The sequence below is a fragment of the Lontra canadensis genome, unplaced genomic scaffold (assembly GCF_010015895.1).
Source record: "Lontra canadensis isolate GAN:19392208 unplaced genomic scaffold, GSC_riverotter_1.0 scaffold5, whole genome shotgun sequence".
In the NCBI taxonomy this organism is placed as follows: domain Eukaryota; kingdom Metazoa; phylum Chordata; class Mammalia; order Carnivora; family Mustelidae; genus Lontra; species Lontra canadensis.
This window is the reverse complement of record NW_022630999.1, coordinates 35,251,776-35,275,845: the sequence shown is the minus strand read 5'-3', so window position 1 is coordinate 35,275,845 and position 24,070 is coordinate 35,251,776. Positions and strand designations below refer to the sequence as shown.

General features: G+C 41.1%; 1 protein-coding gene and 1 long non-coding RNA gene across 9 annotated transcripts in view; one reads left to right on the top strand and one right to left on the bottom strand.

Annotated features, from left to right (window-relative positions):
* The window catches only part of LOC116864313, a 66,972-nt gene extending 48,343 nt beyond the window's left edge, over positions 1-18,629 (bottom strand). The window contains exon 1 of one of the 2 annotated variants that reach the window (XR_004381991.1): positions 18,432-18,629. This is a non-coding gene — a long non-coding RNA (uncharacterized LOC116864313). Of the gene's footprint in view, positions 1-18,288; positions 18,409-18,431 lie in introns of those variants that run through there. The other variant, XR_004381989.1, reaches the window with a different exon arrangement.
* A 100-nt stretch (positions 18,630-18,729) lies between these two features.
* Positions 18,730-24,070, top strand: part of FBXW11 (F-box and WD repeat domain containing 11) — a 120,933-nt gene continuing 115,592 nt past the window's right edge. For 4 of the 7 annotated variants that reach the window (XM_032851811.1, XM_032851809.1, XM_032851808.1 and 1 more), the window contains exon 1: positions 18,732-18,945. In XM_032851811.1, coding sequence (XP_032707702.1) covers positions 18,901-18,945 — 45 coding nt within the window. In that variant the 5' untranslated portion in view covers positions 18,732-18,900. Of the gene's footprint in view, positions 18,946-24,070 lie in introns of all 7 variants that reach the window. The other 3 variants (XM_032851807.1, XM_032851806.1, XM_032851805.1) reach the window with 2 other exon arrangements.

Below are 24,070 nucleotides of genomic sequence, written 5' to 3'. Positions count from 1 at the left end.
TGCTGCTCCCCCTGCTTGTCCTCACATACTCTCTCTCTCTGTCTCTGACAAATAAATAAAATCTTAAAAAAAATAAATTTAGTGAAGTTGGAGAATACAATATCAATATACAAAAATGTGTTGCATTTCTATACTCTAATAATGAACTATCAGAGAAACTAAGAACACAACTGCCTTTACAATTGTATAAAAAAGAATAAAATCCCTAGGAATACATTAGACCAAGTCGGCGAAAGGCCTGTACATTGCAAGCTATAAGACATTGATGAAAGAAACTGAAGAAGACACAAATAAATGGGAAGCTATTCTGTGGTCAGGGATTGGAAAAATGTATATTGTTAAAATGCCGATCCTAGCCAAAGCAATCTACAGTTCCAATGCAATCTCCATTAAAATGCAAATGGCATTTTTCATAGAAATAAAACAATCCCAGAATTTGTACGGAACCACAGAAGATACCAAATAACCAAGGCAATCTTGAGAAAGAACAAAGCTAGAGGCATCATGCTTTCTGATTTCAAACCATATATACAGAAATCAAAACAGTATGATACGGACATAAAAACAGACTTGCAGATCACTGGAACAGAACAGACGCCAGAAATAAACCCACACGTACATGCTCAATTAACTTCCGACAAAGGAGATAAGAATATGCAAAGGAAAAAGAACAGTCTCTTCAACAAATTGTGCTGGGAAAATGGTACCGCCACATGCAAAGGAATGACACTGAACCATTATCTTATACCATACAAAAAACCCCCCAAAACTCAAAATGAATTAAAGACTTGAATATAAGACCTGAAACCATCAAACTCCTAGAAGAAAACATAGGTGGTAAGTTCCTTAATAGTAGTCTTGTGATGATTTTTTTTGGATTTGACTCCAAAAATAAAAGCAATAAAAGCAAAAATAAACAAGGGGGACTACATCAAACTAAAAGGTTTTGCATACTAAAGGAAACCATTAATAAAATGAAAAGGTAACTTACTAAATGGGAAAAAATATTTGCAAATTATGTATCGTATAAGAAGTTAATACCCCCAAATATATAAAGAACTAATACAACTCAATAGCAAACAAACAAACAAAAAATTCAGTTTCGATCAGGCAGAGGATTTGAATAGAAATCTTCCCAATGGCAACATACAGAAGGCCAACAGGAACATGAAAAGGTGGTCGACATCAATAATCATCAGGAGAATGCGAATCAAAACTATAATTAGATCACTTCCTGTTAGAGTGGCTATTATAAAAAAATAACAAATAACAAATGTCAGTGAGGATATGAAGAAAAAATCCTTAAGCACTGTTGGTAGAAATTTAAATTGCAACCATTATGGCAAACAGTATAAAAATCCTCAAAAAATTTAAAGTAGAATTACTATATGACCCAGCAATTCCACTTCTGGATATTTGTCTGAAGGAAATGAAAACACTAACTTAAAATGAGATATTCACCCCATGTTCATTGCAGCATTATTTACAATACCCAAGACATGGAAACAACCTAAGTGTCCATCAGTAGTGTATAAATACAATAGAATACTATTTAGTCATCAAAATGAGGGAAATCATGCCATTTGCAACAACATGGATGGACCTTGAGGGTATTAGGCTAAATGAAGTTACACAAAGACCAATACCATACATCTCCCTTGTATGTGAAATCTAAAAACATAGAAACAGAAAAACAAAAATCAAACTCCTAGATACAGAGAAAATAGATTGGTGGCTGCCAGAGGCATGGGATGAGGGTAGGCAAAATGTGTATAGGTGGTTGAAAAGTATAAACCCACAACTATAAAAGAAATGAGTCGGGGCCCCTGGGTGGCTCAGCTGTTTAAGGGTCCCACTCTTGATTTCAGCTTGGGTCATAGTCTCAGGGTTATGAAATAGAGCCCTGCATCATCAGGCTCCGTGCTCAGCGGGGAGTCTGCTTGAGATTCTCTCCCTCTCCTTTTGCCCCTCCCCAGCAATAAATAAATCTTTTTACAAAAGGAAATAAGTCATGGGATATAAGGTACTTGAATGAAAGTCTTTAGAATGGTGGCTATAGTTAGTAATATTTCATAGCTGAAAGTTGTTAAGGAAGATCTTAACAGAAGAAAAAGTTTTATAACTATGTAGGTTGATGGATATTAACTAGACTTGTGATGATCATTTTGCAATATATACAAATACCAAATCATTATGTCATATCCTTAAAACTAATATGTTAACATGTCAATTATATCTATGTCTATATATCTATATCTATATCTATATAAAAGGATACGTATAATACTTATCCCTGGAACTCATGAATGTGAATTTATTTGGAAAAAGGGTGTTTGCAGAGTAATTAAGTTAAGGATATTGGGATCAGATCATTCTAAATTAACCAGGTAGGCCCTCAATCCAATGACAAGTGTCCTTATGACTAGAGGAAAAACACCAGAGAAGACAAAAGAAAGAACAGAAGGGCACATAAAGAGGGACGCAGAGACTAGAGTTACTAGCTATAAGCCAAGGAATGCCTGGAGCCACCAGAAGCCAGAAGAGCCAAGGAAGGATGCTTGTCTAGAGCCTCTATGGGGAGTGCGGCCTGCCTACATCTGGATTTTGGATTTCTGCCCTCAAGAACTGTGACAGGATAAGAGAGGATGACTTTCTGTTGCCCTAAGCCACTAAGTTTGTGATAATTTGTTACAGGAGCCGCAGAACACTAACATGATAGAAAATGAGCATCATTAAGTGTGCAAGGAAAAATTTCTCAATCCAGAATTTCAGGTCCAACTAAAATATCCTTGGAGAAAAACAGAAATGAAGACATTTTTTAGAAAAAAAGAAAAAGAAAGAAAAATTGTTGCCAGCAGAGATGCACTATAAGAAATGTTAAAGGAAGTTCTTCAGACAGAAAGGAAATGATACCAGATAAAAAACTAGATATTCAGGAAAGAATAAAGAGCATCATAAATGGTAAGTAACTGGGTAAATATAAAACTATTTTTCCCTCTGACTTTGAAAAGAAATCATAATAACATTTAAAGCTTAATGCAAAATTTTGCCTTGTAAGATTTATAATGTAACATATATAATACGACATTTATGGTATAAAATATTGGAAGGGATAAATAGATCCATATAGTTGCAAGTTCTACATTTTAGGTGAATTGCTAAATATTATATTCTAAGTAGACTGTAAAAGGTTAAGGATGTATATTGCAGACCTTAGAGCAACTGCTAAGAAAAAAAGGAAGAGGTATAGGTAAAAAGTTCTAAGTTGGGGCTAGCTGGGTTGAGCGGAGTGCTTTAAGTAGGATGTGGCAGAAGATGATAAAGATTGTTTTAAGGAAGAGAAACAAAAGAACTGGTAATAAAATTGCTTGTGGCAAAGGAAATTAGAGTGAACACTGTAGTGGGTTGAATAGTCCCCACTGCTCCCCACCAATATTTCTACCCAGAATGTCCGCATGTGACCTTGTTTGGAATGAGGCTTTTTGTAGCTGTAATTAAGTTAAAGATCTCAAGGTAAGATCATCATGGGTTAGGGTGGGCCAATGATGGGTTCCCTATGAGATACAGACACAGAGGAGAAACACAGAAGAAAAGAGAAAAAGGCCATGTGGAGATCGAGACAGAAATTGGGGTTATGAGGCCACAAGACAAGGAACACCAGGAAGTACAAGAAGTTGGAAGAGGTAAGAAAGGCAAAAGAATGAAGGTGGAACCTTACCTTATACTACACACACACACACACACACACACACACACACACACACAAGAACTCAAAATGGATCAAAGACTTAAATGTAAGAGTTAAAACTATAAAACTCTTAGAAGAAAACAGGAGAAAGCTTCATGACATTGGATTTGGCAATAATTCTTAGATACGACCCAAAAAGCATAGTTAGCAACAATAAAAAGATGTCAAATTTTATCTTTTATGCATCAAAGGAAACTATCAAAAGGGTGAAAAGGTAACCACAGAATGGAAGAAAATATCTGCAAATTATGTTTTTTACGAAATTAATATTTAGAATATATAAAGAATTCCTATAACATAACAACAACAAAAAGCCAGGAAAAAAACCCAAGTGGATTAAAAAATGCGTAAAGGATTTGAACAGACATTCCTGCAAAGAAAATGTACAATTGCTGATGAGTACATGAACTGATGCCCAACATCACTAATTATAAGGGAAATGCAAATCAAAACCACCATGACTACCACTTCACGCCTGGTAGGATAGCTCTTATCAAAAACAAAACAAACAACAATAATAACAAAACAACAAAAAAGAAAAAACCCACAAAATTCCAAGTGTTGGCAAGGATGTGGAGAAATTAGAACCTTGTGCAGTTGCTGGTGGGAATGTAAGATGATACAGCTGTTGTGGAAAATAGTACAGCAGTTCCTTAAAAGAATTAAAAATACATTCCCATATGATCCCGAAATTCCACTTCTGAGTATATGGCCCTAAGAACTGAAAGCAGGGATTTGAAGAGTTCTTTGTACAGCTATGTTCATAGCCACACTATTCATGAGAGCCAGAAGGAAGAAGCAACCCAAGTGTCAATCAATGGAAGCATGGATATACCACATATGGCCTATACACACAACAGAACTAACTCAGCCTTAAATTTCTGATTTCTGATACATGTTACAACATGGATGAACCCGAAGATAGTAGGCTAAGTAAAATGATCCCTTCGCAAAACAACAAATCCTTCGTGATTCCACTTCATGAAATATCTTGAGCAGTCAAATTCATGGGGCTAGAAAATAGAATGGTGCTAGGGGCGCCTGGGTGGCTCAGTGGGTTAAAGCCTCTGCCTTCAGCTTAGGTCATGATCTCAGGGTCCTGGGATCGAGCCCCGCATCGGGCTCTCTGCTCGGCGGGAAGCCTGCTTCCTCCTCTCTCTCTCTGTCTGCCTCTCTGTCTACTTGTGATTTCTGTCTGTCAAATAAATAAATAAAATCTTTAAAAAAAAAAAAGAAAATAGAATGGTGCTTGACAGGGGCTGGGGGAGGGGGAATGAGGAGTTGGTGTTTAATGTGTACGGAGTTTTAGTTTGGGAAAACATAAGAAGTTCTGGAGATGGTTGGTGATGAAGGTTACATAACATGATGTACTTAATGCCACTGTCCTGTACACTTAAAAATGCATCAAATGATGAGTTTACGTTATACATATTTTACCAGAATTAAAACATGAAAGAACAAGGAAAAAAGACGAAAGGAAGGAACCTCTCTTAGAGCCTTTGAGGGATTACGGTCCTGCTCATAGCCTGATTTCAGACTTCTGGCCTCTGGAACTGGGAGGGCATACATTTCTGTTTAAAGCCATCAGGTTTGTGGCAATTTGTTATGAAAACCACAGGAAGCTAATATAGATACACTGAGACTGCGGAAGGGAAATAAGACTGAAATGGAAACAGAAGACTCAGGTAGAAGAGACCATGCAATCCATCGTTATGATGAAGAGCCAGGGGAGCACTTTGTACACGTCCCCTCTGAGTGCAGCTGGGAACTGGGGATCATGCACGCTCTGTTTGTGGCACTAGCTCATGAACCCTTGTACTCCCAGGCCAGTTGTAGGCATGAATGGCCAGCTTGATAGAAGTATAGGTATCCATGGCCTCAGACCCCTCAGGATGAAGGTCTAGGACACCCCCAAAGGTAAGCCCTCTAAGACAGCAGATATGTTACAGCAACGGCAAAGGGGATCTAGAACATGTAGAAAGGAAGATGACAAATTATCTACAGTCTTGGACCAACTTCAGCTTTGGGGGCTACAGCTCTCTCAAACCTTCCTCTTCTAAGTCTTCCCCTAGAAATTATGATGAATCCTATCTTACAGAGGCTGTGACGGACCTTAATTTAAAATACAAGTGGATCTGAGCAGTGCTTGGGATGATCTATGGCAGACACTGTTAGTGCTCTACTCAGATCCCTGTAACCTCCTCCCACGGATTCTGTGCTCTTTCTTTTCTAATGGCCCATATTAACTACAGCGGACCCTTGAACAACACGGGTTTGAACTACATGGGTTTACTTAACTTATACATGGATTTTTTCCCAATACAGTATGGTACTATAAATGTATTTTCTCTTCCTTATGATTTTCTGAGTATTTTTCCTCTAACTTACTGTATTTTAAGAACTGGTATACAATACATATATAAAATCTGCATTGACTGTTTTTGCTTTTGGTAAGGCTTCTGGTCAACAGTAGGCTATAAGTAAAGTTTCTGGAGAGTCTAAAGCTATATGTGGATTTTCAACTGCAGAAGGGGTTGGCTCCCCTAACCCCCATTGCTCCAGGGTCAAATGTACTCTTTCTCAAGCCCGGCACTCCTATTTTTTTTTTTTTAAAGATTTTATTTATTTATTTGACAGAGAGAGATCACAAGTAGGCAGAGAGGCAGGCAGAGAGAGAGAGGGGGAAGCAGGCTCCCCGCTGAGCAGAAAGCCCAATGCGGGGCTTGATCCCAGGACCCTGGGATCATGGCCTGAGCTGAAGGCAGAGGCTTAACCCACTGAGCCACCCATGCACCCCGTGCCCAGCACTCCTATTGATGTGGCTTTGCCTGAAGCACAGGGCGCAAGTATCTTGAAGCTGAGTGACTGCTCCAGGAGTAGGACCAGGAGTCCATGCTCAGGTTAGGACCAACTCTGGGGAGTGACTTACATCATGCAGGATCAGCCTGAAGCTGAAACTCCACTCTATGGGATTTGCCTGACAGTGTATCTTCCCTTTCTTGGTTCCCCACTCCCTAATGGGTTTCTCCTGGGAGTACTTTTTTAAAAACCCCTCATGTAGTATCCTTATCTCAGGGTGTGCTTCTGGGGAACCCAACCTGAGGCAGGGGAGAAAATGTCCTGACTTGTCCCATTATAATCTGGTACCTGTATCTCCTAAATGTTTCATGTCAAAGGCTGTTATCTTTTCTCATGGGGTACTTTTTGGGTTTCCTATTATTTCTAGATGAGAGTTACCTCCTCTGGCTAGCTCCCTGATACCTTCCTCCCCTCTTAATCTCCTACCTACCATGCTGTACCCCTCACAGGGGAGCCCTGTAGGAATCACTTTCTCCTCCAGATGGCCTCTTGGTCAGCGACCATTTCAAGACAATGTTTTTGTGTGTGTGTTGGCGGGGGGCGGGGGGGACAAAGCTGGCCCTCACAAACATGTATGTTTGTCCCTTGGAATTTTGGAAGAGCAGGCACTTCTGGAGACAGGTATTTTCTTTCTGTGGCCACAGGCTAGGCCTACTCAGCCTTTGGCCTACTCACATATTCACGTTTGCAGACATGAATAAGGAACTAGTGGCCATGTCTCCAAACTCAAAGGGACATGCTTTGGTATCTGAGTGGTTCCTGAGGTACCCTGAAGTGCATTTGGGGAGTACTGGGAGGGAATAATTCTCTAAATGTTCTTCCATCTTGGCAGATCAGTCTACAAGCCTCGCTGGTACACCTTCAAAGTGGGGGATAGGCTGAGGAGCTGGTAAAACTGGTTTCTGGACAACCTTCTTCACAGGCCTGTCAAACTTCATATAGTACTTTCCATTAAAATGGCACCTATTGGGGCGCCTGGGTGGTTCAGCTGTTGGGCATCTGCCTTCAGCTCAGGTCATGATCCCAGTGTCCTGGGATCTAGCCCCACGTCGGGCTCACTGCTCAGCGGGGAGCCTGCTTCCCTCTCTCTCTCTGCCTGCCTCTCTGCCTACTTGTGACCTCTGTCAAATAAATAAATAAAATCTTAAAAAAAAAAAATAAAATGGCACCTATTGTTTTTAGGTTCGAGGCCACAGCGGAAACTCCAGACTAAAATAGTCCCTTTTTACATCGGGTTACATAGATAAGGCTCCTGTTACGTATACTTTGCTCCAAGTTTGGTAATTCTGAGCCACTACTGGCTACAAAGATCCTCCAGTAGAGAGAAGAAAGGGAGAAGCAGGCACACGACATTCCCATTCAGGTGGGAAGGAACAGGATAAGGCCATCAACAGGAGAGGATGTACCTGCATTCACAAGCACAACTCATTGGGATTAATGCTGGCAACCTCGGTCCTATAAATTCTGTGTTCCAGCAGCTAGAATCTAGTTCATCAGGAAATCCCTACATAACTTCTTCCCTCTTTACCTGTTTTCTGCTGGCCTGTTTCCTCAGAATTTAGGATACTCCTCGGGATAAATTTCTCAATACTTGGAACCCTCCAAGCTGCTTAGGGCCTTACAGAAGGGCCTGAGTTAGGGTCCAGCAAAAAAGTTCACACTAGAGTTGAATTATGCACTGCCCTGTCTCTCACTGCCTCTCGTTTTGTACCCTCCTTGCAAGCACCCATCTCATCCTCTCTAGGATGCGAGAACTGCCAGAGAGAGGGACATGCAAGCATGAAGGAATGTAGCTGTTTTTTTTAAGTGCGAGGAGCCAAAATAGGAGGTGAGAGAAAGAAAAGTGAGAAATAAAGTTGGAAAACTGAACTGGAGTTAGACTGTGAACAGCCTTCAGTGCTATAGTAGGTATCTCACCATGGAGCTACTCAGGAGTGACGAGTGGGACAGAGAGACTGGCTACCTGATGGTTATTTTAACCAGTATGTCCTTAGTTATTATTGAAGGGAAATCTCTTCTAATTCCAATTCTTTTACACCTATGTCAGAGACTTCTTGGCCAATGTCTAGTTTTGTTCAAGATCCTAGACTTGAGAGTCTGGCACTGAGGATACAAAGGCCCTTTCTGCAGTCACCATAGTGATCTAGAGCAATGATCTTTGACTTTTTCTCGTCTTGTAACCCCAAAAGAATTTTGAAACACTATGTAATTACTCATTTCTTAAAATACCTAAAAATTTTCAGTATAAATTTAAATAGCTGAGAATATAATTTCCAGTGTATTATAAATACTGACATTTATTTGTTTTTAAAGATCTACTTATTTATTTTAGAGAGAGAATGAGCTCACCTGGGCAGAGGAAGAAGGAGAAAGAGAAAGAATCCTCAAACAAACCCCTGCTGAGTATGGAGCCCAATGTGGGGCTCAATTCCAGGACCCCAAGATTATGACCTGAGCCAAATCAAAAGCTGTCAAGTTAACTGACCAAGCCACCCAGGCACCCCAATAAATACTGACCTTTAAAAATAAAGCTTTGGGGGCACCTGGGTGGCTCAGTGGGTTAAGCCTCTGCCTTTAGCTTGGGTCATGGTCTAAGGGTCCTGGGATCGAGCCCCACGTCAGGCTCTCTGCTTGGTGAGGAGCCTGCTTCCCCCTTTCTCTCTGCCTGCCTCTCTGCCTACTTGTGATCTCTCTGTCAAATAAATAGATAAAATCTTTAAAAAAAATTAAAAAAAAAAGCTTTGTTACTTTTCTTAATGAAATTTAAATATATAGTCATTTCATACTACCATCCTTTTAAATATACATGAACAAGCTGTTCTCTCATAGGAGGATATTTTATATCCTTTTTTTTCCTCCTTGAATTCATATCTCCAGTCCATTTCCCCCCAAAATGTTATGCTTATAAGTCTTATTGCTCACCTTATCCTACTTCTCTTCTGCATGTTGTGTTATAATTTTTATTTTTGGTGATCCCAGGCTTGGAAAGTTAGCAAAAAGGCTTTCTGCATTTAAATTATCATTGGAATTGTTATTAAATGCAATTGGCCAAACAATAAGTACATGAACATTTTGATAATGATTAAACAGAATTGTATTACAACTACATCTTTAAACCAACCAATAACTAAAAAAATTGTTTGCATATCCATGCATGAACACTACTTATTGCTAGAATAAGATGATTTGGCATCAAGTTTATTTTTAGGTCACATTTTTATAGATGTTAGTACTTAAAAGACTTGTTCGTAGAAGAATAAATGTTGTTTATAGAAGAATAAAAGCAATGTTATACAACTCTGGACTCCTTCAAAGTTATTATGTTAAAATTTACATAGTGATCAGTTACCAAAATTATTTTATTTAATTTAATTTAAATATTTTTTCTTTTTCTTTTTTGTTTTTAAAGATTTTATTTATTTATTTGACAGAGGGAGAAATAGCAATAAGCAGGGAAGTGGGAGAGGGAGAAGCAGGCTTCCTGCTGAGCAGGGAGCCAATGCAGGGGCTCGATCCCAGGACTCCGGGATCATGACCTAAGCTGAAGGCAGATGCTTAACGACTGAGCCACCCAAATGCCCCAGGAAAATTATTTTATTATTTTATTTTTATTTATTATTACTTTTTTTTGACAGAGAGAGAGACAGCAAGAGATGGAACACAAGCAGGGGGAATGGGAGATGGAGAAATGGGCTCCCTGCTAAGCAGGGAGCCCAATGCAGGGCTTGATCCCAGGACCCTGGGATCATGACCTGAGCGGAAGGCAGATGCTTAACGACTGAGCCACCCAGGCGCCCCTAGCAAAATTGTTTTAAATTATCATTAAAACTTAATTCAATCATCATTCAATTTTGTTGAGAGCAAAGTACTGGAAATCACATGACTAATCAGGGCATTTTTTTTACATCATTCCTGGAGAAATTCACTTTATCAATTTTGGGAAAGCATACCTAAAAGTCTTTATCAAGAATTATGAAATAATTATTCATTAAACTCATGTAGCAGAGATGATCCTATGTACTTACACATTCTATTTCATTTCCTTTTCTCTATGCAGACAGAAAAGAGTATACTGTTTGGTCTCCTTGCAACTTCTCAGGGCTGTGTGATTAGGTACTGACCACTGAACAGTGAGCAGGAATGATGTGCATCTGAGATAAGGCAGTTAATAGCTGGTGACCTTCCCTTCTGTCCCCCTTGCACAGCAGCATGGGGGACCATGAATTCCAGGTGGTGTAACTAAAAGATAGAAGGTTAGCTGACCTCTTTGGACTTTGCATGAACAAAATATGTGTGTTAAGACATTATGTCCCCGGGGTGGAAACTCAGTAATGTGTCAGCTTAGCTAGGCTGAGCCATATTTCCTTGAATTTTGTTCCTCTGTGTTTCTGACTAGGGTGGGCCACAAGACAGACTCCTGTGTGGGCTTTGAAGAGTAGAAGTAAAACTGAAGTCATTTTATAGCCCATATACATTGTCATTGATCTGCTCTCTTACCTCCTTGGTGTGAAGAGTGGTTGGGTCTGCAATCACCCCAAGTTTCCTTACAGCCTCCTTTAGTTTCTCTGATTCTTGGGCCAGGGTTGTGGTTCAGCTCTTTGACAAAGGGCTCTAGCCTCTGCAGGAGAGCAACACCACCAAGGTTAGAGGCAATAAGAACTAACAGGTTTCAGGGCGCCTGGGTGGCTCATAGGGTTAAAGCCTCTGCCTTTGGCTCAGGTCATGATCCCAGGGTCCTGGGATCAAGCCCTGCTTCCGGCTCTCTGTTGGGCAGGGAGCCTGCTTCCCCCCCCTCTCTCTGCCTGCCTCTCTGCCTACTTGTGATCTCTATCTGACTTGTGATCTCTGTCTGCGAAATAAATAAATAACAACTTTAAAAAAAAAAACAAGCAAAAAAACTAACAGGTTTCAGTCTGTCCTCATGGACTCCAGTTTGGCTTATGCTTGCTTTCCTACATCTTATTTCCATCTTCCCTTCCTGACTGCCTGCTCCAAGGTCTTTAGATCCAGTGTCAGCTGTGAAGACAACAGGCTTACAGAGATTGCCTAATTAGATTTAACAATTATGTAAGGTCAACTCCTTGTAAGAAATCCCTTAATATACTCAGTGGTTCTGCTTCTCTGACTGAGTTTGGACTGATACATAGGGTTGCAAAGGATTAATTTGCTACTGTAGCATAGCCTCTTCTCTTTTGACTTATATAACTCTCTCAGCTGGAGATACCTTCTTTCACCTGATAAGTTTCAAACTTGGGAAAACACAAATATTAATTCCAATACATGTTTGCCAATAAATTAATTGGCTAAATGTTTCTATTTATGTGCTTTAAGTGTCTCTTCCTAAAAATTGTGAAACTAAAGATATAACTCGTCTAATATCTACTATTGACAAAGCCAGTCTACACTATCAAACCAGTAATCCAAAAAGACCGTTAGAAAAAGTTGGCTATGTTTTTCAGTTTAAATAAATGTGCCAATATGTATTTTATGATAACTACCTTGCTTCTGATTCTATAGATGGATAAAACATGGAGCCCCGTCATATGGATAAACAGGGTACTATCTTTAATACTTCTTTTTCTTGAATTTGTTTTAGAAAGAGAGAGAGCGAGCAAGAGCATGAACTGGAGAGGCAGAGAGAGGAGTGGGTGAGAGAATCCTAAGCAGACTCCACACTGAACATAAAGCATGATGTGGGGCTCGATTTCACGACCATAGCTCACAACCTAAGAAAAAACCAAGAGTTGGATGCTTAACCAACTGTGCTACTCAGGCACCCCTTTAATACTAAAAAAAAAATAAAAATAAAAAAAATTTATTTATTTGACAAAGAGAGAAAGAGTACAAGCAGGGGGAGTGGCAGGGAGAGGGAGAAGCAGGCTCCTGCTGAGCAGAGAACCCGATGTGGGGCTGGATCCCAGGATCCTAGGATCATAACCTGTGCTGAAGGCAGATGCTTAACTGACTGAGCCATGCAGGCGCCCTACCCCTTTAATATTTCTTACCACCATTCTCTTTTCCAGAGTTCCGCAAGATTTTCTTCTAAGAGAACTGCATTCTTTGATGTCTATTGGCAATGAGCAGGGCACCTGGCTGGCTCAGTTAGTAGAGCATGTGACTCTCATCTTGGGATCATAAGTCCAGCCCCACGTTGAATGTAGAAATTACTTAAAAAAAAAAACAACAAAAAACAAAAATATTTAAAATAAGGAGGGGGAGAGCGCCTGGGTGGCTCAGTTGGTGGAGCATGCAACTTTTGATCTTGGGGTTGTGAGTCTGTGCCCCCTGCTGTGCAGAGTTTACTTAAAAAAAAAAAAACTTAAAAAAATTTCAGTGCACTACCCCACTCTATAATGTATCTGAATTCAAAAAACCCATCACAGGTCAAAATATACCATTTTAAAATGTTACTTTTTACCTTCAACAGTATTCATAAGAAAGGGATAGACACAAAGCCCTACCAAGGGTTTATGGTGCTTTGGTTAAGAGAGAGTTCACTGAGTCCAGTACTTTGAAGTAGCTCACTTGCTCTCTCTTTTTGCATCTCTTTTGGTTACCTATTGCTCTGTAACAAATTAACTCAAAATGTTGCAGCTTAAAATAACAAATACCCATTATCTCCTAACTCTCTATGGATCAGGGATCCACAAACAACATAGACGGTTGGTTCTGGCTTAGGGTCTCTCATGAGATCAAGATGTCAAATGGGGCTACGGTCATCTGAAGGACTGAATGGGGCAAGAGGAGCCACTTCTAAGGTGGCCCTCTCACAGGCCTGGCAAGACAGTGTTGATTGTTGGTAGGTGGCCTCAGTTCCTTACCAGCTGGACAGCTCCCCAGGGCTGCCTGAGTGTCCTCATGACATGGCAGCTTGTTTCCCCCAGAGTAAGTAACCCAAGAGAAAGCTAGAAAGATGCCACAACACCTCATGATCTAGTTTAAAGTCACATACCCTCACATCTGCCATACTCTTTCGGGAAAATTTAATATAAAGAATTGTTGTTTATATTACAAAGCTTTCATAAAACAGTATGGTACTGACACAAAGACAGACACATAGATCAATGAATCAGAATAGAGAGACAAGATAAAAGCCCATACGTATATGGTCAATTAATCTATGACAAAGGAGGCAAGACTATACAATGGGGAAAAGACAGTCTCCAATAAGTGGTGTTAGGAAAACTGGACAGCAACATGCAAAATATCGAAACTGGACCACTTTCTGATACCATACACAAAAATAAACTCAAAATGGATTAAAGACCTAAATGTGAGCCCTGAAGCCGTAAAACTCCTAGAAGAAAGTATACATAGGCAGTACCTCCTTTGACATCAACCTTAGCAACATTTTTCTAGATATGTCTCCTCAGGCAAAGGAAACAAAAGCAAAAATACAATATTAGGACTACACGAAAATAAAAAGCTTTTGCATATCAAAAGGAAACCATCGACAAGATGAAAAGGCAACGTACTGAATGGGGGAAGATATTTGCGAATGATATGTCCAACAAGAGACTAATATCCAAAGTGGAGAAATAAGCAACTCAAAAAAAAAATAGATTGATTAAAAATGGGCGGAGGATTTGAATAGACATTTTTCCACAGAAGACATACAGATGGCTAACAGATCCATGAAGAGATGCTCAACATCATTAATCATCAAGGAAATGCAAGTCAAAACCACAATGGCATGTCATCTTATACTTGTCAGAATGATGACTAGTATCAAAAAGAGAAGAAATGACAAGTGTTGGTGGGGATATGAAGAAAAAGGAACCTGTTTCCACTCTTGATGGGAATGTAAATTGATGTAGCCACTGTGGAAAACAGTATCAAGTTTCCTCAAAAAAGTAAAAATAGAAATACCATATGATCCAATACTTCACTATTGGATAGTTACCAGAGAAAACGGAAGAGTACTTCTGAAAAGATGCATGAACTGCTGTGTTCATTGTAGCATTAACAAAAGCCAAAATATGGAAGCAACTTACAATTCCATTGATAGAGGAATGGATAAAGATGTGGTATACATATACAATGGAATATTACTCAGTCATAACAAAGAATGAGATCTTGCCATTTGGGACAACATGGATGGACTTAGAGGGTACTTTGCTAAGTGAAATAAGTCAGAGAAAGACAAATATCATATGATTTCATTTAAATGTGGAATCTAAAAAACAAAATAAACAAAAAGCAGAAAGAACTATTAACTAGTAACAGGGTATTAAGGGGCAAAAACAATGCTAAATACAGAAAGAGCAATTATAGGGATCAATCACTACCTGTAGGGCTGAGACTGAGTACCCAAGGAAGAAACAAACTTGGAAGAGCCCTCCCACCCCCACTGCTAGGCTGAGATTCAGACCTCACTGGGGAGAGGTTAGTTATGGGCCACTGGATGGTTGAAGTTTGCTGAGGTGCTACAGGTTGTGGCCGGCAGGTAGGAAACTACCCACTGAAGTGTCACTGAATTCACTGGGAAGTCACCCTCTGAATGTCCTGGCCACCCATGTGTGTGTGCACATGTTGTATGTGTGTTGCAGGGAAGGTATGGTTCTGCAAACCATTTGGTTCTGTATACCACAAAAGCAAGAAGGTAAGTATACTAGAAAGTATACTAGAACTAGGAAGAGAAGATCCTTCATTGGCCTGTGTTCTTCTAGGGCTCTCTACTGACAAAATTAAATGTTGTGCCAGCTGGCAGAGGAGAAACATTCACAGGGTCCTAGTTGGACTCCAGTATTCCAAAGTATGTAAAAGAAGAATGGATTTTGGAACTAAGACGCTATAAATTGATTACAGGCACACACATGGTCTGAGGCACAGAAGTTAATGTACTTGATTATGAAGTGCTCTCCTAGACTCCATTAAGTGTGTTACTTTATATATACAATATGTGTACCATACTGTCTGCACAAACTAAGCAATTCTGAATTATGAATAGGTTTCAGACCTCGGGGTTTCAGTTAAGGGACCGTGGACCTGACCACTTTGTTGTTAGCAGGTCTTGCTATCTGAAAAACCGGGGGGAAATATGACTTAAAGTCTTCTGCCTTTACTGATGACCAAATCTAATCACCAGTGGGCTTCTAGCCCAAAACAGTTAAAATACCTGAGAACCTGAGTTCTTGTTTAACATAAGTAATAAGCCGTGGCTCAGCTTGCCTCTCATATAGCTTGGGTAAAGCTTCTATCAATACATGATTTTTTAATCTCATTGAGCTCCTGGAATTTGACCCAATAGTACTTTTTCCTCTTATGGTGGGATATGATTTTAATAAAAGGACAGAAGCCTTGAGTTATCTCCATTACAGTTCTAACACCAAGGGTTGCACACTCAAATCTCTCTGTGGGTTAGGCACAAAAATTAAGTGAGTGGAGCGGGCAGATATAAGACAACAGGGAGTAATGGTGACAGCAGAAATCTATAGAGCCATGCTTCAAGTAAAGAAGGTCATTGCTACTTAACCCCTGCATATTGTTGCCACACATAGCCAAAAAGCTAGATGGTCTAATTTTTCAAGAGAAGATGGAAATTCAAACTTTAAAATGCAAAAATGTCAAATTTTAAAACAATAAAAATGATGTAGGATAAACACACATATCGGGGAATTCAGCTTGTGACTCCTACTCTAACCCTACATGGTAGGTCCTGTGGCAAATCCTGGTACATTAGGAGTCTTGGGTGGCTGTTACATTAGTAGTCTTCAATGAAACTTGACTCTCTGTACTGCATAATAGTCCCTTTCTACATGGATTCTGGGCTTGGCTGTACAACTTGCTTTGACCAATGGGACATTAGCAAGTATGGTGCAATCAAAGGCTTGATGATCATTTGCTCATTGGGGCTTGTCTTCCTGGAAGCTAGTTACCATGCAGAAGCTTGAATGAATGATAAGACACCAAATGAAGAAGAGAGGCCCTAGAGGATGAGAAGCCATTTTGACGAGCTCCCAGCTGATTAGTCTCATGAGTAACCTCGGTATACTATGTGGGCCCAGCTGTGTTCAGTCGACCCACACAATTGTAAAAATAAACCACTGTTATTTTAAGCTACTATTTCTTGGGTGTGGCTTATTATGATACACCACATAACTGAAACAGAGGTCATTTATTCTAACTCCTGTATTACTCCTGTTTTATTAACTAAGGTCCAGATTGGGGAAGGGGCCTAGTGAAACGCAGACAGCAAGTTAGTGGTAATAACTTTCCAATTCTGTGCTCTTCCTTCCTATTGCTTTTAATTATTTTGGTGGAAAGTACCAGATAAAGACAGTGAAACTTCAAACTGTACCAGTGTGGAACTTACACTGTGCCCTGCATACATATAAATTACTGTAATTACTTGATCCTTAGAAATGTAAAGATTTCTTTTTTTTTTAAAAGATTTTATTTATTTATTTGATAGAGAGATCACAAGCAGGCAGAGAGGCAGGCAGAGAGAGAGGAGGAAGCAGGCTCCCTGCTGAGCAGAGAGCCCGATGCGGGGCTCGATCCCAGGACTCCGAGATCATGACCTGAGCTGAAGGCAGCGGCTTAACCCACTGAGCCACCCAGGCGCCCCAGAAATGTAAAGATTTCTAGGTCACTGAGTCCCCTCACTTTACAGGTGCAGAGAATTCAAAACACTAGAGAAAGAGAAAAATAGCTTCTGATATTTGGAAGCTGGTCTGTTACAGTTATCCTGGCTCTAATGTTGCTAGATGATAGACGGCTCTGTTAGGTAGGCCTTGTGCTCTCCTGTTGAACAGAATTTCACAGAACATAAACATCAGATAGGGCCATTCTCTGACTGTGGATAGATCAAGACAGAAACAAGGTCATTCCTTAATTATATTTGGACGCAGATAAAACATGAACATTGTCCAAACCACAAAAAATGACCAAACATCCCCATTCTGGCTGATGAGGGGTTCCTGCTTCTTTAGCAATTACAGCTTCTGCCTCAATCTACTGTTCCCTTGTTCCAGTCATGATTAAGATGCCCAATCATAGGAATACCCCCACTTCCTGACAGTATCTAATCCAGAGTAAAGCCTCGTTTCCTTAAACCCTCTCCTAAATTACCTAACAACTCTTACCGAGACGCCAATGATTAATTTCTCTTGGTGCGTATTCTCTCTCACTGCAACCGATAATAAACTCAACTTTTTCAATCAGTATGTACCTGGTGGTCTTGGGTTAGCGAGCGCTAACAAACCTGACAAAGTTCACACAGAGCTGAAGGCAGACTTCACTGGGAGTCTCCAGGTCTCCAGCTGCGGTCCTTCTTAGCGCCTACTCTTTAGTCTAGTATCTGTTTTCCCACCACTAGAGTTAAGCACCAGGATAACAGAGTCCTTCCTTGTAATGCTCGGAGCTGATTCCTAGTGCCTAGGCTGGCAGAGGCTGGAAGTTTAAAAAACAAGTATTTCCTGAACGAATAAATACGAGGGGCTCAATATCCAATATACACAGGTTCCCATTCGTCTCTCAGCTCCTCCCAGTTCGTGGTGCGTACAGACAGCACTACAGTTAACTCATCTCCATAAACCCACTTTCCCCAACGAAATTTCCAAACCCCTCACTTCTGTGATGCCCATGCTCTCAGAGCCTTTCCCTTGCCGGAGCTTCTCTCGCTTGTTGGCCCCTCCCACTTCTAAGCCCCAAGTCCTCCCAACGTATCTAGAACCCACCTGTCTTGAACATCTGTCCCTAGCCGCAGACGCTCGCGGACCAACCTTGCCGCTACCTAGGTGTAGACTAGGCTCTGAGGCAACCACTGCGCATGTGCGGAAATCGGTTTCACACGCAGGATCTCTGACGAGTGAAGAGTTACCTCTGAGTTTCCGTCCCGGTCTCAGTCGCCTGGGGCTGCCAGGAAGTCAGGGGAAACTAGCCGGAAGGAGAACCCGCGCGCAGGGCTTTCTGGGATATGTAGTCGTGGAGAGCCCGAGGCCCTTTTTTGGGGGAGCCCTTAATTCTTTAGGTTTGCACATCCCACAGTGACAGTTCAGTGCTACTTTTGTTCAAAATTCAGCTTCAGGCTGCCGAGAGAGATTAGCCTGAAGTTGACTTCTCATACCCACAACGCTCTGCGGGCCCCCGGCGCCTGCTGGGAGCTGTAGTCCTTGGTCTGCGTACTGCGTTCGCCGAGGGGGAGGGCGGAGCTGCCGGCGGCCCGGGCGGGCTGGCAGCTAGAGTGGTTAAGATAGCCGCCTCCGCCTCTACCGCCTCCGCCGCCGCCTCCTCCGCCCGGGCCGTTCGCTGCTGCGCGGGGAGAGCGAGGCGGGGCCGCCGGGGCCGCCATGGAGCCCGACTCGGTGATTGAGGACAAGACCATCGAGCTCATGGTGAGTGCGGCCCGCTGGACCGTTCTTCCGTCCGTCGGGCCCCGGGCGGGCCTGCCCATCTCAACGTCCGGCGCGAGGCCGGCCCCAGCCTTTCCCCACCGCCTTGGCCCGAACGGGGGCCCTCCGCTTTTCTGGCCTCGGGGCCGGCGCGGTTCTTCGGGATCCCTGGAGATCTCAGGCCGGACCTGGCCCGGCCCCCTCCATGCTCCTCGGTTCTCCTTCCTCCCTCTGTCCTATATCCGGGCCCATCTCTGAAAGGACCCTCGCTCGATTATGCTGTGGCCTTAGCTCACACTCGCTCTAGCATCTCATTCTCCTTCTCTTAGGAAGGGATTTTTTCCCCTGGATTTCTCCGGCCCAGGCCTGCACCGCTCTTGCAAACCACACTCAGGCCGAGTGAGATGGTGGTGGGGGGGGTACGGAGGAGATCGATCAGGGCCTCGGTCTCCGCGTCCTAGTAGGGGTCTCAGCACCCTCTCTCCAACGTAGGCTGTGTGGATGCCGGGATAGGCCTTACTAGGGTGGAGGTGAGGAGCTCTGGGGTTTGAGGCTGTGACGGATAAGGGGCCTCTTTCCCGGGCCCCTGTGGTGTCCGGCTTCTCGGACAAAGGGTTTCCTACTCCGCGGTGAGGGATGTTTGCATAGCAAGGCCCCAGGTACTCTGGATTCCATCTCCCAGGAAAGGGAAACCCTAACTTCATGTTTCCCAGCGTTGCTTTGGGAAAATTGGGCGGGGGGGAGGGTTCTTCTCATCACTGCCCTCAGTTCTTTCTTATTAAAAAAAAAAAAAAAAAAAAAAGAGGAAGGAAAGAAAAGAGGGAGAGAATCCTAGGCCCCTCGGAAAGCGATCACTCTTTCTATTACAGACCATTGGTAGCCATGCCAGACTTCCCGGTCTTACCGACACCCCAACCGCTTTCCGTTTTACGACTTGAAGCCAGAAGGGGTTTTTAGAAACAGAACTATGAAAAGGTGGTTAGTAGAAGCAAAGAATTTTCTGCTTGATGGATGGTTTGGTGGAAGAAAAGAAACATGGCAGCTATTACCTGCCAGTTCGAACATTGGGCAAATCAAACTGGGCTTTGGAGAGTTGGGGGGAGGAAGTCTTTACCTCAGCAAATGGACATGCCCAGGGTTTCTTCCTGTGGAAACCTTGACAGTTTCTTTGTATCTCTCCTAACACAGTAACAACCTCTACCCCTGGATTGAGAGGAAAGGTGAAAGAATCTACTTAACCCAGCAAAATGTTTTCGTAGCCAGATTTTCTCCAGTGTGAAAGTGTTTTTTGAGTCAGTGATTCCAGTTGGTAGGGTTGGTGACATCAGAGCCACTTCCCCCATTTAATGCTATAAATAATAAATGGTGACACTGAAAGTCTGTTGGATAGCTGCATGGTTTCTGTGGATGATGGTATCTGGGGAGTTGAGATGCATGTTTTAAAAATGGAAGTACAGTAGCATAAACACACAGCTTAATATTTGCTATCCTTTGCATAATTCACAGAACTAGACTTCTCCAGTATTCTTGAGGGAAAAAAAAAAAAGAAAAGGCCTTGGTCGTTTCTGCTTTGTGTGTACACACGTGTGCTTGCTTTTTAAAGGATATTGTCACGTGTGAGTTTTTATTTGATTTTCATTATTAAGTATTTTTCCTTTTTAGTATAATTTATTGAACTGTTATTGTAGTGAAGGTTTTGATGTTCTAGAAATTTTGTAGTGGGTTATTTTGGAGAAAATCTCTTCCTGGAATTCTGTATGTATACATGTTCTTATGGATGTACAGTATGTGTCCTCACAACTGGGGGAGTACTTCACATTGAAAAGTTCTAACTTGGTGCCCCTGAAATTGGCTGTTCCCGTGCTCCTTCCATTTCCATTCATTTAAAAAATAAAATGTCTTTATTTTCAAAAAGAATGAGAAGAAATACAGTGTACTTCATTTACTATTGTTGATTGTATGGTAAAAAAAAACAAAAAACAAAACAAGCTCTGGCCTAAATTTATTGGTTTCCCATGCTCATAACTTTAAAAAAGTTTTGAGTATACATGATTTTACTTATTTATGATCTGAAAAGATATTTCAACCTTTCAAGGACATTAAAAACCGGGATTCTCAGAAAATTTAACAAAGAGATCAGTTTTGAATTGAGCTTTTCATATATGGATTTTGATATTCTCTCAAAGGTATACCGGTTAAGACTCTTAGGCAACCCTTTTCATAACCATATATGCATTTATTTTAGTGTAGTAGATAGCACAGGTATTTAACAACTGATTTAGTAAATCCAGAATTGGATGTAGGAAGATAATGCCTTAAAAGCTAATTGCATATGGCTCTTTTTATTTGCTGAATTTTAATTAGTTTCCAAGACTGGGTTAAAATACTTTTTACATTGGTTTGAAAATAACATAATTGAAAGAGAGGAACGGGTTAAACTGATGGTATGGTGAAAGCCTAAAGCATGAAATATTTTTAGATTTTTATGAGTCAGCTTCAGTACTCAAATATTTGTGATTGTGCTGCCTGTACCAGTTTGGTACTTAATGGTTAACAGGATAACTTTCATTTGATATTCCAGAGGGTGCTACATTAAAGACAGGAAACAGGCTTTTTGAGTGTCTCCAGTTTGTTAATCTTCATCCTTCCACTTCCTCTGATTTGATTCTTTTTCTTTTTTTCCCCTTGTACTTTTTTTAGTTTACTAAGAAATAAAGATGGTGAGAGCCTAATAATTAAATCTCCAAAATATGCCCCTCCACCCCCTTTGTGACTCCTACCTCTGTCTCAGGCTGGGTCCACAAAGAGTGCTTCTCCAGTTGACTTACCTCATAGGAAGGGTTCAGTCTTGAGTATAGACTCTAAACTCTTCATTGAGACAACTGAATTTATAATTGCTGTTGGTAAATAATTTAACTGCCAAATGACTTTAGTGGCCTTATATTGAATGAGTATTGTATCTAGTTTGTGGGACTGTTTTTGAAATTTCTGACTTTGGTAGAATGAGCATTATTATTAATGAGGTAAAAAAGTAGTAATCCAATAGGAAATATACAAAGTTTACCAGACCATGTCTGTTATGCTGGATTTCACTGAAAGAAGGAATATTGCATTATGTATCATATGATGTTTATCCATGTTTGAAATAGGAATATGGGTTGATGTTCAGGCCCTCATTACTAGAAAGCACTCACGGAGTTGTTAATTGAAAGAGAAAGATGGTAAGTTTTCCCTATTAGAAGATAGCAGAAACTGATGTTCAAGGTTAGGAAAGATAGCCCTGCTTCCTCTATGGATGTGAGAGCATACCCACCTTCCTCCCACAAACACAAGTTGATGAGCAGTTTATTGTTAGCTGTTGGTTGGTTCCTCTCTTTGCTCAATGACCTTACCTGACTCATTTTCCTTTTTTTGTGTTCTAAGTGGCTGTATTACTTGTTGAATTTAGTAATATAGGTAAAGTACATTGGACCTTATTAAGAAGGTAAGATACCAGTGCTGTGTTTTTGAGCTCTTGAAGTATGGGCAGGCCACAAGGCCAAGGAGATGAAAGAAACTAAGTGAAGTCATGGAAATTTTTCTTTTTTTCTTTTTGGACACCCCCCCCCCCGGGCTTCTTGTCACTGGTTTTCTGACTGGAGTAAGTAGGATTTAGTGACTCTTCTAGGAAATTGGATCTTAGTTTGTCACCATCACTTATCCTTATCTACTCCTAAGCATGTGCTGATTTACCAAATGCAGATTAAATAGACAAGGTTTAAGAAGGATCTGAATGAAATAAACAACATAAATATTTATAGACTCATTTACCTGCCTCGAGAGGTGGCTCAAATACATCATTTTTTGCTGCTGGTTTGGAGTAGGTTAGGTGTCCCTTCAGAATTGGCAAGGACAAACATGATCCTGTGATCATGTCTTGGTACCCTTGGCTCTCGAATGCCCTAACCTGAGAACAGAGAGCTAGCACAGCAAAATCACTAGGCTATCATATAGGTTCACAGAGCAGCACTTAACAGCCATTTGACCCTTGAACAACATGTGCTTGAACTGTGTGGGTCCACTTATTTTTTTATATACTTTTTTAAATATACGTTTTTTTCTTCTTTATGATTGTCTTAATATTTTCCTTAGCTTAATTTATGTAAGAATGTGATATATGATACATATGAAATACAAAATATGTGTTAGTCACCTGGTTAGTCACCTTATTGATAAGGCTTCCAGTCGACAGTAGGCTACTAGTAGTTAAGTTCAGGGAGTCAAAAGTTACGTGCAGGTTTTCTGTTAGGTGGCGGTCAGTGTCCTTAACCTCCCATGTTGTTCAAGGGTCAGCTGTAGAGCCCTCTGAGTAGTGCTGTTTGAGCCTATGAATCTTGCGCTCTGAGGTTCCTGGGTTCCACATTGTGGTGTTTACACTTTAATGGAAAGAAAGCACTTCAACTCCTAATAGTTTCAGTTCCAGACCCCCAGTTTTTCTTCCCCCATTCCTCACTTATTCTGTATTACAGCCAAAGGGCAGACCAGGGTTCTTCAGATTTTGCTCATGCTTTCCCCCACCCCTCCCTTTTTTTTTCTGTCAGCACTGATCCTAACTGACCAAGTCCATGTATTGAAGGCTACTGATGTTCACTGGAGGGACTTAATAGTCGGCTGTCTGTCCACATTGGCTTAGGTCAAGTCTCAGGAGTTCTCTCTTCACCTGTACTGAGAAAGTCTTGTCTTCAAATACAGTTTAGATGCCACCTCTTTTGATGTCAATTTACATTATGGTGGCACATGCCATTTTGTTTTTATAGCACTGCCTACATGATGTTCACTGTTAAATGAAATGAATGAATTCTGGCACTTTGTATTTATCTTGTGGCACTTAGCATATTCTGGGTTCGTGGTACAGTTTCCTGTCTGTGTCCCTTGTAGAACGATAAACTCACAGTGCCTTCTTATGGTACGTGTTCAGTAAATGTGGAGTCGACTTTTCTTGTTGATTGTTGATGCGCATTATTGCTGTCTGTCTGTATGGTAATTCTCCCCTGTATCACTAATTCTCATAATAATCTATTCCTAACTCTTATGGGACTTACCATACCCGTCTATGTATCATAAAAGCTCGTGATCCTGTTTAAATTTC